This window comes from Rhinopithecus roxellana, chromosome 19 (assembly GCF_007565055.1).
Source record: "Rhinopithecus roxellana isolate Shanxi Qingling chromosome 19, ASM756505v1, whole genome shotgun sequence".
Taxonomy (NCBI): Eukaryota; Metazoa; Chordata; class Mammalia; order Primates; family Cercopithecidae; genus Rhinopithecus; species Rhinopithecus roxellana.
Genome location: NC_044567.1, coordinates 48,044,176 through 48,058,066, shown reverse-complemented (window position 1 = coordinate 48,058,066; position 13,891 = coordinate 48,044,176). Strand labels below are relative to the sequence as shown.

Here is a 13,891-nt window from a genome sequence, read left to right as displayed (position 1 = left end):
AAGAATTTACATCTGTAAAAATCTTCAAAGTCTCAAGGTACTTGAGACAAATAATTATCCTAACTTGGTAAGGAGAGGTGCAAGGAGACGCTGGCAGGGAGGGAAAAGGTAAGATAAGAAAATACTACTTACTAAGTATAAACTATTTGCTAGGTTGCCATACTATACTACTACACATACTATTTTTTAAGCTTTTGTAGGTATATGAGGAAGGCAATTAGCTTTATTTTACAAATGAGGAAACTAGATCTCTGAGAACTTCAGTATCTTGCTCAAAGTACATAGCTAGAAAGTGGCATACCTGTTCAAACCAAATCTACTCACTCCACAGCCATGCTCTTTCCACATGCATATTCAAATTATTAAGCCTAAATGGAACCAATTACACTCTGCTCAGATGATGTATTTAAGATTTATTTTGAGAATTTTGTTAAGAGTGATGTAGGTGGAAAGTATGCAATACTGTTACCAAGTTATTGAACATTAGGCCTTCTTTTGTCAAACGATAATCTGACTTGACTTTTAAACTAAATCGTGATATACTTCTGAAAATGGAAAAAAAAATTAGAGGACTTAGAGGAGGAAAAACTTAATTTAGGATACTTTGGGGGAAAAAATCTGCTATGTCGTTTTGTTTTACATGAAAGTTTCCTGGAGAAAAGACATATATTGGTTTAGTGTGAATCACCCTGTTTGGAATTCCACAGTTCATGTGAATATCCCACAACTTGATGATGTCACAGTGGTTAACCAACACTGCATACCTTCCCAAATTTACAATATTAAGGTAGGGGCTGTTTTAAAATTCATTAAATGGTATCATTTTAAAAGCAACAAACCCCAAATAAAACTGAAGTGAATTTTTAAAAAACCTACCGTAAACTCGGGTCAGAACTGCCTAAATTAAGTAATGCGATATTGAGCAGTGTCCCAGGGACATCTTTTGGCCGAATCTTGGTGTGTTGGGGGATAGAGTCGGGCTGTGACAGCTCCCAGCGGGTCCGGATATGAATGATAGACTGGACAATGGCTTCACACTCCTGGTGCATGAAGGTGAGTGGCGTGCCCTGGTTTGCAATGGTTAAGGTGAACTGGTTCTCATCTACTAGGCAGATTTCTTCAATTTCCGAAGCATAATAGATGTCATTTAAAAAGACTGATTGTCCTAGGACTTTTGTTCGTTCTGCTGAGGTTACTTGGACAGCAGTAGAACCAACCTGGAAAGTGGTGGTGAGGGGGTGAAGTGGAGAAGAATTAAATTATTTTACATAAAATTCTAAAAGGCTCCAGAAACCAACCAACCAAACAAAACACTATGCCATTTAAGGAAGAGTTCCCACCACTGTATATTCAAATGGTTCAGTAATTGTTATGATAAATGTTCTCAAAAGAAATAAACATTTACAAAATTTTTATTTTTTCTTTTTAAAAAGGTCAAGAATCTTATAGAATGCCGGGCACAGTGGCTCATACCTGTAATCCCAGCACTTTGGGAAGCTGAGGTGGGCAGATCACTTGAGGTCAGGAGTTCATGACCAGCCTGGCCAACAACCTCGTCTCTACTAAAACTACAAAAACTAGCCTGCCGTGGCGGTGGGCACCTATAATCCCAGCTACTGGGGAGACTGAGGCAGGAGAATCACTTGAACCCGGGAGGCAGAGGTTGCAGTGAGCCAAGATCATGCCACTGCACTCCAGCCTAGGCGACAGAGTGAGATTCCATACCAAAAAAAAAAAAGAATCTTACAGAAAAGTACTAATTTTATCCTGAAGGTTCATGTTCCTCACTTTGCAAAAAGCATGCAATAATCAGAAGAACTCTCATTAGGTAATTTCTACTCTCCACACATTCCTACGATTTGAATGACATAACAAACTGCCCTCTCCAAAACACTCTTCTACTTCCAGCCTAACCTAGAATAAAATGTATACATTTCATATCCTCCACAGGACCTCCATGATGACACAAATGTTGGTCTTCCTACATCTAGATTTACATAACCTTTTATTTTTTGAGACAGTCTCCCTTTGTTGCCCAGGCTGGGATGCAGTGGCGCAATCTTGGCTCACTGCAACCTCCACCTCCTGGGTTCAAGCGATTCTTCTGCCTCAGACTCCCATGTAGCTGAGATTACAGGTGCCCACCACCATGCCCAGCTAATGTTTGTATTTTAGTAGAGACGGGGTTTCACCGTGTTGGCCAGGCTGGTCTTGAACTCCTGACCTTAGGTGATCTGCCCACCTTGACATCCCAAAGTGCTTGGATTCAGGCGTGAGCCACCACAATGGCCTTACGTGACATTTTATACACCACTATGGGGGTAGGACACCTAGGGAGGCCAGGATATAGTCTAGTCAGTCAAGAAAAGCAATGAATCATTTACAAAACACAGACTAAAACTTACTTTAATAGAAACTTTGGTATCTTTGTGAGCTAGCTTGAGAGCATTGTGGAATACCTTCAGGTCCTCTTCTAAAGCCAAAGTGGCAGCAGGTAGTTTCTGTTGTTCGTGCTCTATGTGCTCAGCCAGTTTCCCAGGACAGTCTATGAAAACAAGCCTTTTGCTACCTTTGAGGCCAGTTAGCAGCCGCTCATGATACTTGGTGTACTCCCTGACCCAGGAGTTACAGTTATAGATATAGACTGCAGAGACGTTGTCGTAAGCAAAGCCAGGAAAAACAACAAACCACTTAGAAAGAAAGTCTGTTTTAAAGCGATTGCTAGGCCCGGTATGGGTAAGGTCCACTACAATTTCATATGGCTTTGCATAATATGGCTTTAAAGTCAGTAAGACATGGTATATCAGCAAATCACCATTGATTTGACCAGTTTTGAACCTAAGGAAAATGACAAAAAAGACAAAGATTATTAACAGTGTTTTAAATAAATATACAGATGCCACTCATCGATTTTATTTTATGATTCATTTTCTAGAGAGAATCATATAAAACAATTCTTCAAAGTCTAGATTCATTTTTTAAATCAGTTGTTTTTTTGAACACTGAGAAATAAGGCTAAGAAAAGAGACAAATCTCCAATTCAAAAATTTTGAGCAACAACAACAATAAAAAATTTGCTCAATAGTCAAGAAGGGAAGAAAACAGTGGGAATTAGTAGGTTGCCTGCAGGCTCACCAAACTCCTTAGGCAAACAGTCTGGTAGGAATGACCCATCTGGAGCTCTGGAGTGAGATGGTTTTAGCCAATCCATTTATTCCACCTTGATCACAGACTGATTCAGCAATGAACACATGATTCAAACCAGGACAACCAGGGCCAAAGAGGCCCAGTTCAGGTACTTTAGCTTGAATTGTTGGGATCTGAGATATTTCTTTCCTGGTGTTTATAAACAAGGGAATACATAGCCCTAGGAGTTGCTAGCTCATATTTTGAGATATAAAAGAAGAGCTTCCCAAAAGACTGAAGAGAAAGAGCTGAGAAATAAAGAGACAAACTGGAGCCTTGGCCATATCATTTGTGTCTTAGATAAAGCCTCTCCTGGGGTCAAATTTATCCCAGGACTACTTTAGTTATATAAGCCAATAAATACCGTGTGTTGATTAAGCCATATTAGGTCATATGTTGCTTAAAACCAAAAGAATACTAATAAATGTGAGCAGCCACAGTGAGGACCATGAAAAAGCCCTGAAGTAATGGTACCAAAGTTTCAAATCAAAAGAATCTATATTAACTTAGGCCCAAAGTTTTCTGTATGTGATGATTCTGGTGATAATACTACTAAGTAAGTTAAAATAAATATCTTTACCTCAGAGGTTGGCTAATGGATATAAAAATATAATTAGGGCTTGGCACAGTGGCTCACGCCTGTATTCCCAGCACTCTGGGAGGCTGAGGCCGGTGGGTTACATAAGGCCAGGAGTTAAGACCAGCCTGGCCAACATGGCAAAACCCTGTCTCTACTAAAAATACAAAAATTAGCCAGGAATGGTGGTGCATGTCTGTAATCCCAGCTACTTGGGAGGCTGAGGCACAAGAAGCACTTGGACCTGGGAGGCAGAGGCTGCAGTGAGTTGAGACTGTACCACTGCACTTCAGCCTGGGCAACAGTGAGACTGTCTTAAAAAAAAAAAAAAAAAAAAATATATATATATATATATATATATATATAAATATGTATTATGATAATTAGATAGAAGGAACAAGTTCTACTATTCATAGTAAGGTGACTAGTTAATAGTAACGTATATTTCAAAACAGCTAGACGAAACAATTTATTTTCTTTGAGGCAATGGATATCCTAATCACCCTGATTTAATCATTACACATTAAATGCATGTATCAAAATATCACACATACAGGCAGGACATGGTGGCTCACACCTGTAATCCCAGCATTTTGGGAGGCCAAGACAGGCAGATCACCTGAGGTCAGGAGGTCAAGACTAGCCTGGCCAACATGGCGAAATCCCGTCTCTACTAAAAATACAAAAATTAGCTGGGCGTGGTGGCACGTGCCTGTAGTCCCAGCTACTTGGGAGGCTGAGGCAGGAGAATTGCTTGAACCCAGGAAGCAGAGTTTGCAGTGAGCTGAGATTGCGCCACTGTACTCCAACTTGGGCGATAGAGGGAGACTCCAACAAAAAAAAAAGCAAAAACAAAACAAAACAAAAAAAATCACACATACCCCACTAATATGTACAAATTATCATGTATCAATAAAAAACCCCACCTCAGAGCTTTTAATCTTGTTGGGAGAAAATAAGATAAAAATATGACAAGTCAAATGATTTTAAAACAAGTCAAATATTTCAAGATAAACGATGTGAGGTAGAATGTAATCACTTGTCAAAGAACTGCAGAGAAAATACTGTTATTAAGACAAAAGAGAGAGAGAGATCAACACAAACTGGGCAGTCAGTGAAAGCTACATAGAAGATACAGTGGCTGAATCGGGTAAAGAGGAATGCAGAACTCAGCAAGAGGATTGGGCACGCCTTATGGAGAAAGACAAAAAGGAAAAGACACCGGTAACTAGATGTGTTGAAGAGACAGCTAGTCTAGCCAGAATGGAGGATTCAGGTAGGGAAGTTTTGAGAGATAAAGCTGGGAAAATACAGAATAGTCAAATTGTGAAGAGACCACAACTGCTCAAAACCAAAGGGCTTAGGTTTTCTCCTAGGGGCTCATCATTTCTCAGCATATGTTCTGTGGACTACTGGCATCAGAATCACCTGTGATGCTTGATAAAAACGCAGTTTTCTGGTCCCAACCTGGACCTACTAAATATGAATCTATGTAGTGGGGCCTGGACATTTTTATCGTGTTTTTTTTTTTTTTTTTTTCTTTCTTTTTTTCTTAACTCAGGCTGGACTGCAGTGGCATGGTCACGGCTCACTGTAGCCTTGACCTCCCCAGGCTCAGGTGATCCTCCCACCTCAGCCTCCTGAGTAGCTGGGACTACAGATAAGCACCACCATGACCAGCTAGTGTTTTTTTTTTTTTTTTCTTTTTTGTAGAGACAGGATTTTGCCATGCTGCCCAGGCTGGTCTCGAACTTCTGTGGCTCAAGTAATCCTCTCGCCTCAGCCTCCCAAAGTGCTGAGATTACAGGTGTGAGCCACCATGTCCTGCTTTTATTGTTTTTAAACAATCCTCTCATCTGATGTTTAAGTACACAAACATTTCTGAATCATTACTGTAAGTATTAGGGAATGTTCAACCGGTTTTATTTTCCCTTAAAGAAAGGGGTGATATGACCAAAGACAGTGATGTACAAAAGATATATGAAGGAGTCAGGGCTACCGAAAAGGTACTGTAGAGTCCAGGTATGACCTGATAAGGATCTAAAATACTACTGTAGACAGTAAAGACAGGGAAAAAGAAACTGATCCAAGAATATGAAGGAAGGACCAACATGATTCAAAGTCTGATCAGGACTGAGAGGACTTGAATTAAAATGGTGTGTTGTATACTAAGCCTCTGATATTAGAATGTTGTTATCATGAACAGAAACAAGAAGACTGTGACAGGCAGTCTCTTTTAAAGAAAAAATAAAGTTCTTTTTATTTTATTAACTTAATTAATTTTTAAGAGATGGAATCTTGCTATGTTACCCAGGCTGGATTTGAACTCCTGGGCTCCAGTGATCCTCCTACCTCAGCCTCCCTAGTTGCTGGGATTACAGATAGGTGCTGCCATACCCAGTTTTTTTTGTTTTGTTTTTTTGAGACAGAGTCTTACTCTGTCACCCAGGTTAGAGTGCAATGGCATGATCTCAGCTCATGCAGCCGAGATCTCATGATCTCTGCAGCCTCCACCTCCCGGGTTCAAGCAATTCTCCCATCTCAGCCTCCCAAGTAGCTGGGACTACAGGTGCACGCCACCTGGCCCAGCTAATTTTTGTATTTTTAGTAGAGACAGGTTTTCTCTACGTCAGCCAGGCTGGTCTTGAACTCCTGGCCTCAAGTGATCTGCCTGCCTCACCCTCCCAAAGTGCTGGGATTGTAGGCATGAGCCACCGTGTCCAGCCCGTATCCAGTTCTTAAAGTCTGTTTCAGACATGTTAAACTTGAGGTGATGACAGGATGTTTGACAGTTGTGTGTGTGTGTGTGTGTGTGTGTGTGTGTGTATACACAGACTACACCACACAAAAGCATTTTCTGTCCCATATAATCTAAGCTTACTAGATATTTTCTCAAATAATTGATGCAGTTCCACAATTGTATATTATCTGACCAGTATCCCATGGACTCCAAACTCACATTTTCAAATCAGTCTGTAGATTTCAAATACATCTTTTAGAGAAGATTTGAAATGGAAGATACCATTTCAAAACCTCTTTCGAATGACACTAAAGCATGTAGCAGGCCTATAGAATGAGCATACTGTCAAACGGCATTAAGTGGAAAACCCTCCCTGTTCTGGAGGCGGGGATTTGTTCTACAAAGCCTTCTGTCATGCCAGCGGCCAACTAGACGAGTTGGAGTTTTTTCGTTCCCCCCCCCTCCCCCGTGACATGTGCTTTAGTTGCAGTGGAAAGGAAATGTGTCATCTGTGGTTTGGTTTTAAAAGTGGAAAACTAGCTGCACATATCCTTTTTTTTACTGCAGATTTACTTTAAGGCTCATATTCTCCAAGTCTATTCTGCTTTAAATAAGAAGACAAGAAAAGAAGTGGTTTATCAAAATCACGTTATAATCAGATTTTGACCAAGCATTTTGTAAGGTAGGTCATATATATATACGGCTTTTCTTATGCCTTTTCACTTCTAACTTTTGACAGATTAGTGTTCGAGGAAATGCTATCAAAATGTATAAGAATCTCACTAACAAACTAGAATCGTGACCGAAAATGTATACTTTTTTTTCTGTCCTATTACATAAATTTTAAGTTAGAAATGAAAAAATTTACCATCACCATGGAGTTTTAAATTAGGATTAGGAAGGATTTAAGTTTGGATTCCACAAGTAAACCACAAATGTTTTGTTATTTTTCAAAAGTTAAAAAATAAATTTCTCTTCACTAATGCTTGGACATTACAAATTCTACTGAAAATAAATTCTACCGAAAATGATCAGAGGTAAGAAAACTTTTGATAACACAACCTGGCCTCCAAGGCATAAACTGGTGTAAAAACAGTCCTCAATTCTCAGGCATTTGTAAGGGCAAGAGAAAGTCTCATTTTGTCATACAGTTTGTTTATTTGGGCAATGCAGTACATCTGGCTGAAGACAATCAACAGCAGGCCTATTATCTGTCCCGTGGTAAGCACTGTTAAAATGTGTACCAATACTATGATGTATACTACACTGTTAATGAACTAATGTGACAAGAATAATCCACTTTAAATCATTATAGCATCTAATACAGAAGTCCAGTCTAGTATAAAAAGAAGGAAATTACTTGCTAATCCAATTTCAAGTATTTCTTTTTGTGAAATAATCATGAAATATCCAAATATTTATGTCACTAAACTTAAAAATTAAAGATGAACACTATTATACAAAAGCCAGTGACTTGTGCCTTTAACTGTCTACTAAAAGTCATAATCTAAAAAGTAATCTTAATCCTAAACTATTTAATAATAGTTTTTCCTCCCTACTATTAATATGAAATATAGTCTCCAGTTAGCATTGTTTATTACATGCTACTTTTGTTTGTATAACTCAACATATCACATTTCTTATTTTCAATTTCTTTATTTTAATAGTATACAAATGTTAGCCAATGACATATAACAACCATTTCTTATAAAACCTTGATGTTCAAAAGCCTGACTAGCAGTGGCATCCATGTTGCTTAGGAGTTGGTTTGGAAACAAAGATTTTCAGGCCCTACCTATACTAGCTAGGTAAGAATCTGCTTATTTCTTTCTTTTTTTTTTTTTTTAAAAAGGACTCCTATGTACATTTGAGAAGAATTTCTATAGCACACATAGGGTTCTTAACCAGGCAATTTCATTTAGTAAATCTCAGGAGAACAATATAGTTTTGCTTTTAGTTCATTCAAATAAATGCTAACAATAAAATACTCCTTTCAAAAGTAGCTCAAGACAAACAGGTATATTATTATAAGATACCTCAATAATGATTATAAATCTTTCCTGCTGGGTTAGCGGTACATGAAACTGTTAAATTCTAAGATATGCCATTTCCATATAAATCAATTATATGGTAGATAATAAAAACTTATAATATAACTTGTCTCCTTTTTGTTCTGGTTTCCAACAAGCTCAGGGCCAAAGTGGAAATTCAACTTTTTCAATTATATGTTGAGATGCTTAGAATCTGCCCCTTCATCCCAAAACAAGATCCTGATGCTCTATTTCTACTGTATTACACATTTTCTTTTCTTTTTTTTTTTTACAATTACGTCAAAATCAGAAAAAATGCTAAGTATAAATGATGCTTTAAAAGAAAACCCAACAACTTCTGTTGAACTTTTAAGTCTATTCAGAGGAAATCTGCTGCTTTTTTTCAGATTTTTAGGTTGAGAAAAACCAGTATGCCTTTGCCTTCAGAAAGACAGTCAGTCCAGGGAAATAGAAATGAAAAGAGACAACCACAACAGTAAAACTGTGTTCACAAATATACTTACAAATGTATTTCTAAGTACCAGCTTTATTCTAAGCTTCAAGATGAACACCCAAGAAGGAAAAAGAACACCTTGAATTCCTATTAGAAGTTCAGTTTCTTTTGGTTGCTACCAAACTTCCCCTCTTCCCACCAAAAAAAAATTTGCATTTTTATTTCATACATGAAGCAAGAAGGTCAAGGTCACATTTCTTCTGTAAAGATTGGTGACAGGTTAGAGGGTGGGTAGTTTCTGCAAGAATGATCCTTAATTTTTTTTTTTAAAGAAGGAATCAGAAAAGTAAAAGCAGAACTGACTGACTCAAAGAAGAAGTCTAACATGCTTCAAAGGGAGAAAACCATATAAAGTCATGATATTCCACTTAAAATGATTAATATTTATTTGTAATGCTAACTTCTAGCATCTAAAAGTGTAATAGAAAGTAAAATGCTTCTTCACACATAGCTGAATAGGGAAGAAATTCAGTTGAGAATGAATTCAGGGTAGTGAATATTAGGCATAAACTTGTAGTTTACCCGTAACATCTCAACACTACTTTTAACTACAGTTACCAAAACTAGGATCCATTATTCTTTCACAAACTAACAAATTATATTGCTATCCCAACAGATTACCAGTATGCCCACGGACATGGAACACACAGGACATTACCTACATCTTGCCTTTCTGATGACAACAGTTTTTTCTTTGTCTCCTGGAACAAAAGCAAACTATACCCATCTGTGGGCTAACAGTACTACTTCCTGGGATTCAGTTATTCAAAATAAGACAGTCAGAAACCAAAATGAAAACATTAACACAAACCCTATAACTCCTGAAGCAGATTATAAAGGTAATTCTACAAACATGCCTGAAACATCTCACATCGTATCTTTAACTTCTAAATCTGAACGGGAGCTTTATATACCTTCTGTCGTCAGCAACAGTCCTTCAACAGTACAGAGCACTGAAAACACAAGCAAAAGTCATGGTGAAATTTTCAAAAAGGATGTCTGTGCGGAAAACAACAACAACATGGCTATGCTAATTTGCTTAATTATAATTGCAGTGCTTTTTCTTATCTGTACCTTTCTATTTCTATCAACTGTGGTTTTAGCGAACAAAGTCTCATCTCTCAGACGATCAAAACAAGCAGGCAAGCGTCAGCCTAGAAGCAATGGTGATTTTCTGGCAAGCGGTCTATGGCCTGCTGAATCAGACACTTGGAAAAGAACAAAACAGCTCACAGGACCCAACCTAGTGATGCAATCTACTGGAGTGCTCACAGCTACAAGAGAAAGAAAAGATGAAGAAGGAACTGAAAAACTTACTAACGAACAGATGGGTTAGTGAAGAAAAATGCAAAGTAGCAATGAGAAGGGTTATGGAGTAAAAATGAAGTCAGTTGGTATTTAATCCCAAAGTGTTGTTCTGATGATCTAAAATTTGACAAGGCAGACCTTGCAATTTAGAATCAAGTGGGTGAGACGGGGAGAAGTATGCCTGCTTAATTACTTAAACTGTGTACTTTCGTTTTGACACTGAATATTTTAAAAAGCAAATAATAAAATAACTAAGCATTTGAGGAAAGTTTTAAGGATAAATTGAGGAAACTGATTAACAGAGATAGCAAGGGATAATTAAATAAATATTCCCTATGTAGCAATAGTGGTTAGACGACCTTTGTCTGAATGTAATTAAACTTTGAAGAGTTTTAGTGTCCTTAAAGCCAAATATATGCTTTAACATCAAATGGAAGTCAAATTCCTAATGCAAAGATAGAGCTAAACTGTGCAATTTAATGGTACCTTCTTTGCTGGATGTGGCAGAATCCATACCAGCTTATCAATCAACACAGCTAATTTTAGCCTAGATGCTTTTATCTTTCATATGGCACACGTGAGGAAGTGTTTTTCTACTATTAATATTAAATTAAAACCTTTAATTTTGTATAATAAATTAAAACTCAGAATAAACTTGTGACTATGTATATTTCCATTCACTTTATTACTTTAGAGAACACGTTGTAAAGATCAGTAAGAAACAGAGCACGACTAAAATAAATAAGATTTATAGCCACACTAATAGGCTAAGTGTAAATGCAAAGTATTTTTTACTGTTTAAGATTAATAATATTCATCTTTTCTATAAATACTACTTACTGGAACATTAACAGCAAGTACTCAAGGGTTGATTAATATTTGGACTTCAAGGATGCCAAGTAGCCTAATGATTGATTTGGGGGGTTGCGTGTGTGTGTGTGTGTGTGTGTGTGTGTGTGTGTGTGTATGTTCAAATTTGGAAAACTGGATACTTCAGGTTATTATTTAACCTTTCAATAAACTGGCTTCAAGTAAAATAATGACTTACATTTAAGTTGAGACCCCCCCCATCTTCAATTAAATATATTACAAAAATTGGTTTGACAGACTTTCCAAATATCTACTGAAATTAACACAGGGCTAAGATCAGGCCGCATTTCAAAAACTCATCCCTTATTGGGCATTTATTTTGGCCAATATACTAACCATTTTTAAAAATATTTTTTATACATTTTTTCCCAAGTATGACTACAACCTTACTCTCCCTTAGTTCTAAGCTAGTGTTTCTCACCCTGGCTGCATGTCAGAATCACCTGAAAAGTTTTTTAAAAACACCAATGCCTAATCCCCATGTCTTCCTTCTGATGCAACTGGAATGGGGTGAACTCTAGGCATTGGTAATTTTTACGTAACTCTCAAGGTGATAACTGCTCTTGGTCATCAAATTCAAACGTCTAGGTATTATTAAAATGAGAGGAAAAAAATAAAGCATCATTTTTATTATCAATTTATTAGTAATTTGTAAAAACCAAATCTATTCTCTAAATAAGAAATCATAAAAATATTATTCCAGACAAAGTTAAGTGTCAACAAAGTAAAAAGGAAAGCATAAGAATATTCATGCCAGTTATGGTGACTGAAATCAGGTTATCTTTTGAGCGGAAAAATGACCCAGATTAGAAATGAAACTGGACAGACTTCCCATTCTGTGCAAAAATTGAAAATTTGAGATTGTGCACCAACACATCCAGTAATAACACAAAGCACTCCTTGAATCAAGGGTCGTAAATAAATACTTGTCAGAGAAAATTAAAAGAAATTAGTATCATTATAAAACTAGGAAATTACTTTCATATTCAACATACTAGTCAAACATTTTCTCACCAGACAGCTTCTACCACAGGGATATTTAAAAGAATATTTAAAATTCACCACTTACTATCTTGGCTACTAAACATATATTCTCAGAATGATACTATCCAATGATAGTTACTGAACAAACAGAAGTGGTTCCTTTCCAAATGACAGGTATTTAAAAATCGTAGGTAAGATACCTTTGAGTTCAAAATTTAAAAGACATTTAGTTTTGAACAAAAACACACTCCCTATCCCTGGGTATTACAGTTCACCAGCTTAATTCAGAGATTTAAAAATAATGAATCAGGTCAGGCACAGTGGCTTATACCTATAATCCTAACACTTCAGAGGCCAAGGTGGGAGGATCACCTGAGGCCAGGAGTTCAAGGCCAGCCTGCACAACAAAGTAAGAGCCTCATCTTTATAATAAATAAATAAGTCAGCCAGCCAGCATAGTAGCATGTGCCTGTAGTCCCAGCTGCTCGAGAGGCTGAGGCAGGAGGATTGCTTGAGGTCAGGAGTTCGAGACCAGCCTGGGCAACACAGCAATACCCTGTCTCTAAAAACAACAATACTTCCAAAAATCAGTGAATCAAAAGCTTTATATAGCATTTGAGTATATTATGCTTTATAGTAGGAGCCCGTTAAAAAAAAAAATCTATTCTTTTTGCACCAAGCTGTAAGTACCTTGAAGTTAAGAACCAGGTCATAATAACCTGTATTTCCTGCAGTGACCAGGAAAAAGCAGTGCATGGGTTAACACATTCCATATCTACTATAATATGCACCATGCAAGGCACATTACATTTATTTAATTCCACCATAAGCTTATAAATTAGGAATTATGATCTCCATTTCTCAAGAGAGGAAAGGTGACTTACCCAAAGAAATTTTTATTCAGATGGACTCACTCTTTTCAATATACTTTGTTTAGTTAACTTCAAAATTTTTTGTATTTTAAATTTTTGTGGGTACATAGTAGGTGTATATATTTAAAGGGTAATGAGATGTTTTGATACAGTCATGTAATGTGAAATAATCACATCATGGAGAATGGGGTACCCATTCCCTCAAGCACTTATCGTTTGTGTTACAAAGGATCCAATTACACTTTTAGTTATTTAAAAACATATAATTATTAATGATAGTCACCCTGTTGTGCTATCAAATAGGTCTTATTCATTCTTTCTATTGTTTTTTGTACCCATTAATTAACTGGTAACACCATCTCCCCATCTCCTCACTACCCTTTAGTAACAAGTTAATTTTAGTTAAATTCTTATTTAAAAAATGATCCCCAATTTATTTTATTTTCCACTGAGAAGTAAGAAGTAACTACTGTGTGGGCAACTAAATAAATGGTTATGAACTTGAACTCAAAAGTCATTAGTAAAATATTTGGTCAAAATAATTTAATTACAGATATACAAATGGCAAACAGGCATATGAAAAGGTACTCAACATCACTCATGAGAGAAATGCAAATCAAAACTACAAGGAAACATCATCTCACCTGCGTTAAAATGGCTTAACCCAAAAGACAGGCAATAACAAGTGCTGACAAGGATGTAGAGAAAATGGAACTCTCGTACACTGTTGGTGGGAATGTAAATTAGTACAACCACTATGGAGAACAGTTTGGTGGTTCCTCAAAAAACTAAAAATAGAGCTACCATATG

The 13,891-nt window shown here is 36.9% G+C and overlaps 2 protein-coding genes across 3 annotated transcripts in view; one reads left to right on the top strand and one right to left on the bottom strand.

Moving 5' to 3' along the window:
- NF1 (neurofibromin 1) overlaps positions 1-13,891 on the bottom strand; it is a 295,792-nt gene that overhangs the window by 49,944 nt on the left and 231,957 nt on the right. For both annotated transcript variants that reach the window (XM_030923838.1, XM_030923837.1), the window contains 2 exons: positions 2,406-2,838; positions 877-1,217 (listed from right to left, as the gene is read on the bottom strand). In XM_030923838.1, the coding sequence (XP_030779698.1) occupies positions 877-1,217; positions 2,406-2,838 (774 nt within the window). The remainder of the gene's footprint in view (positions 1-876; positions 1,218-2,405; positions 2,839-13,891) is intronic.
- Positions 6,799-11,023, top strand: EVI2A (ecotropic viral integration site 2A). The gene is made up of 2 exons (XM_010383832.2): positions 6,799-7,185; positions 9,664-11,023. The coding sequence occupies exon 2, from the start codon at positions 9,673-9,675 to the stop codon at positions 10,381-10,383; it is 711 nt and encodes a 236-aa protein (XP_010382134.1). The 5' UTR covers positions 6,799-7,185; positions 9,664-9,672; the 3' UTR covers positions 10,384-11,023.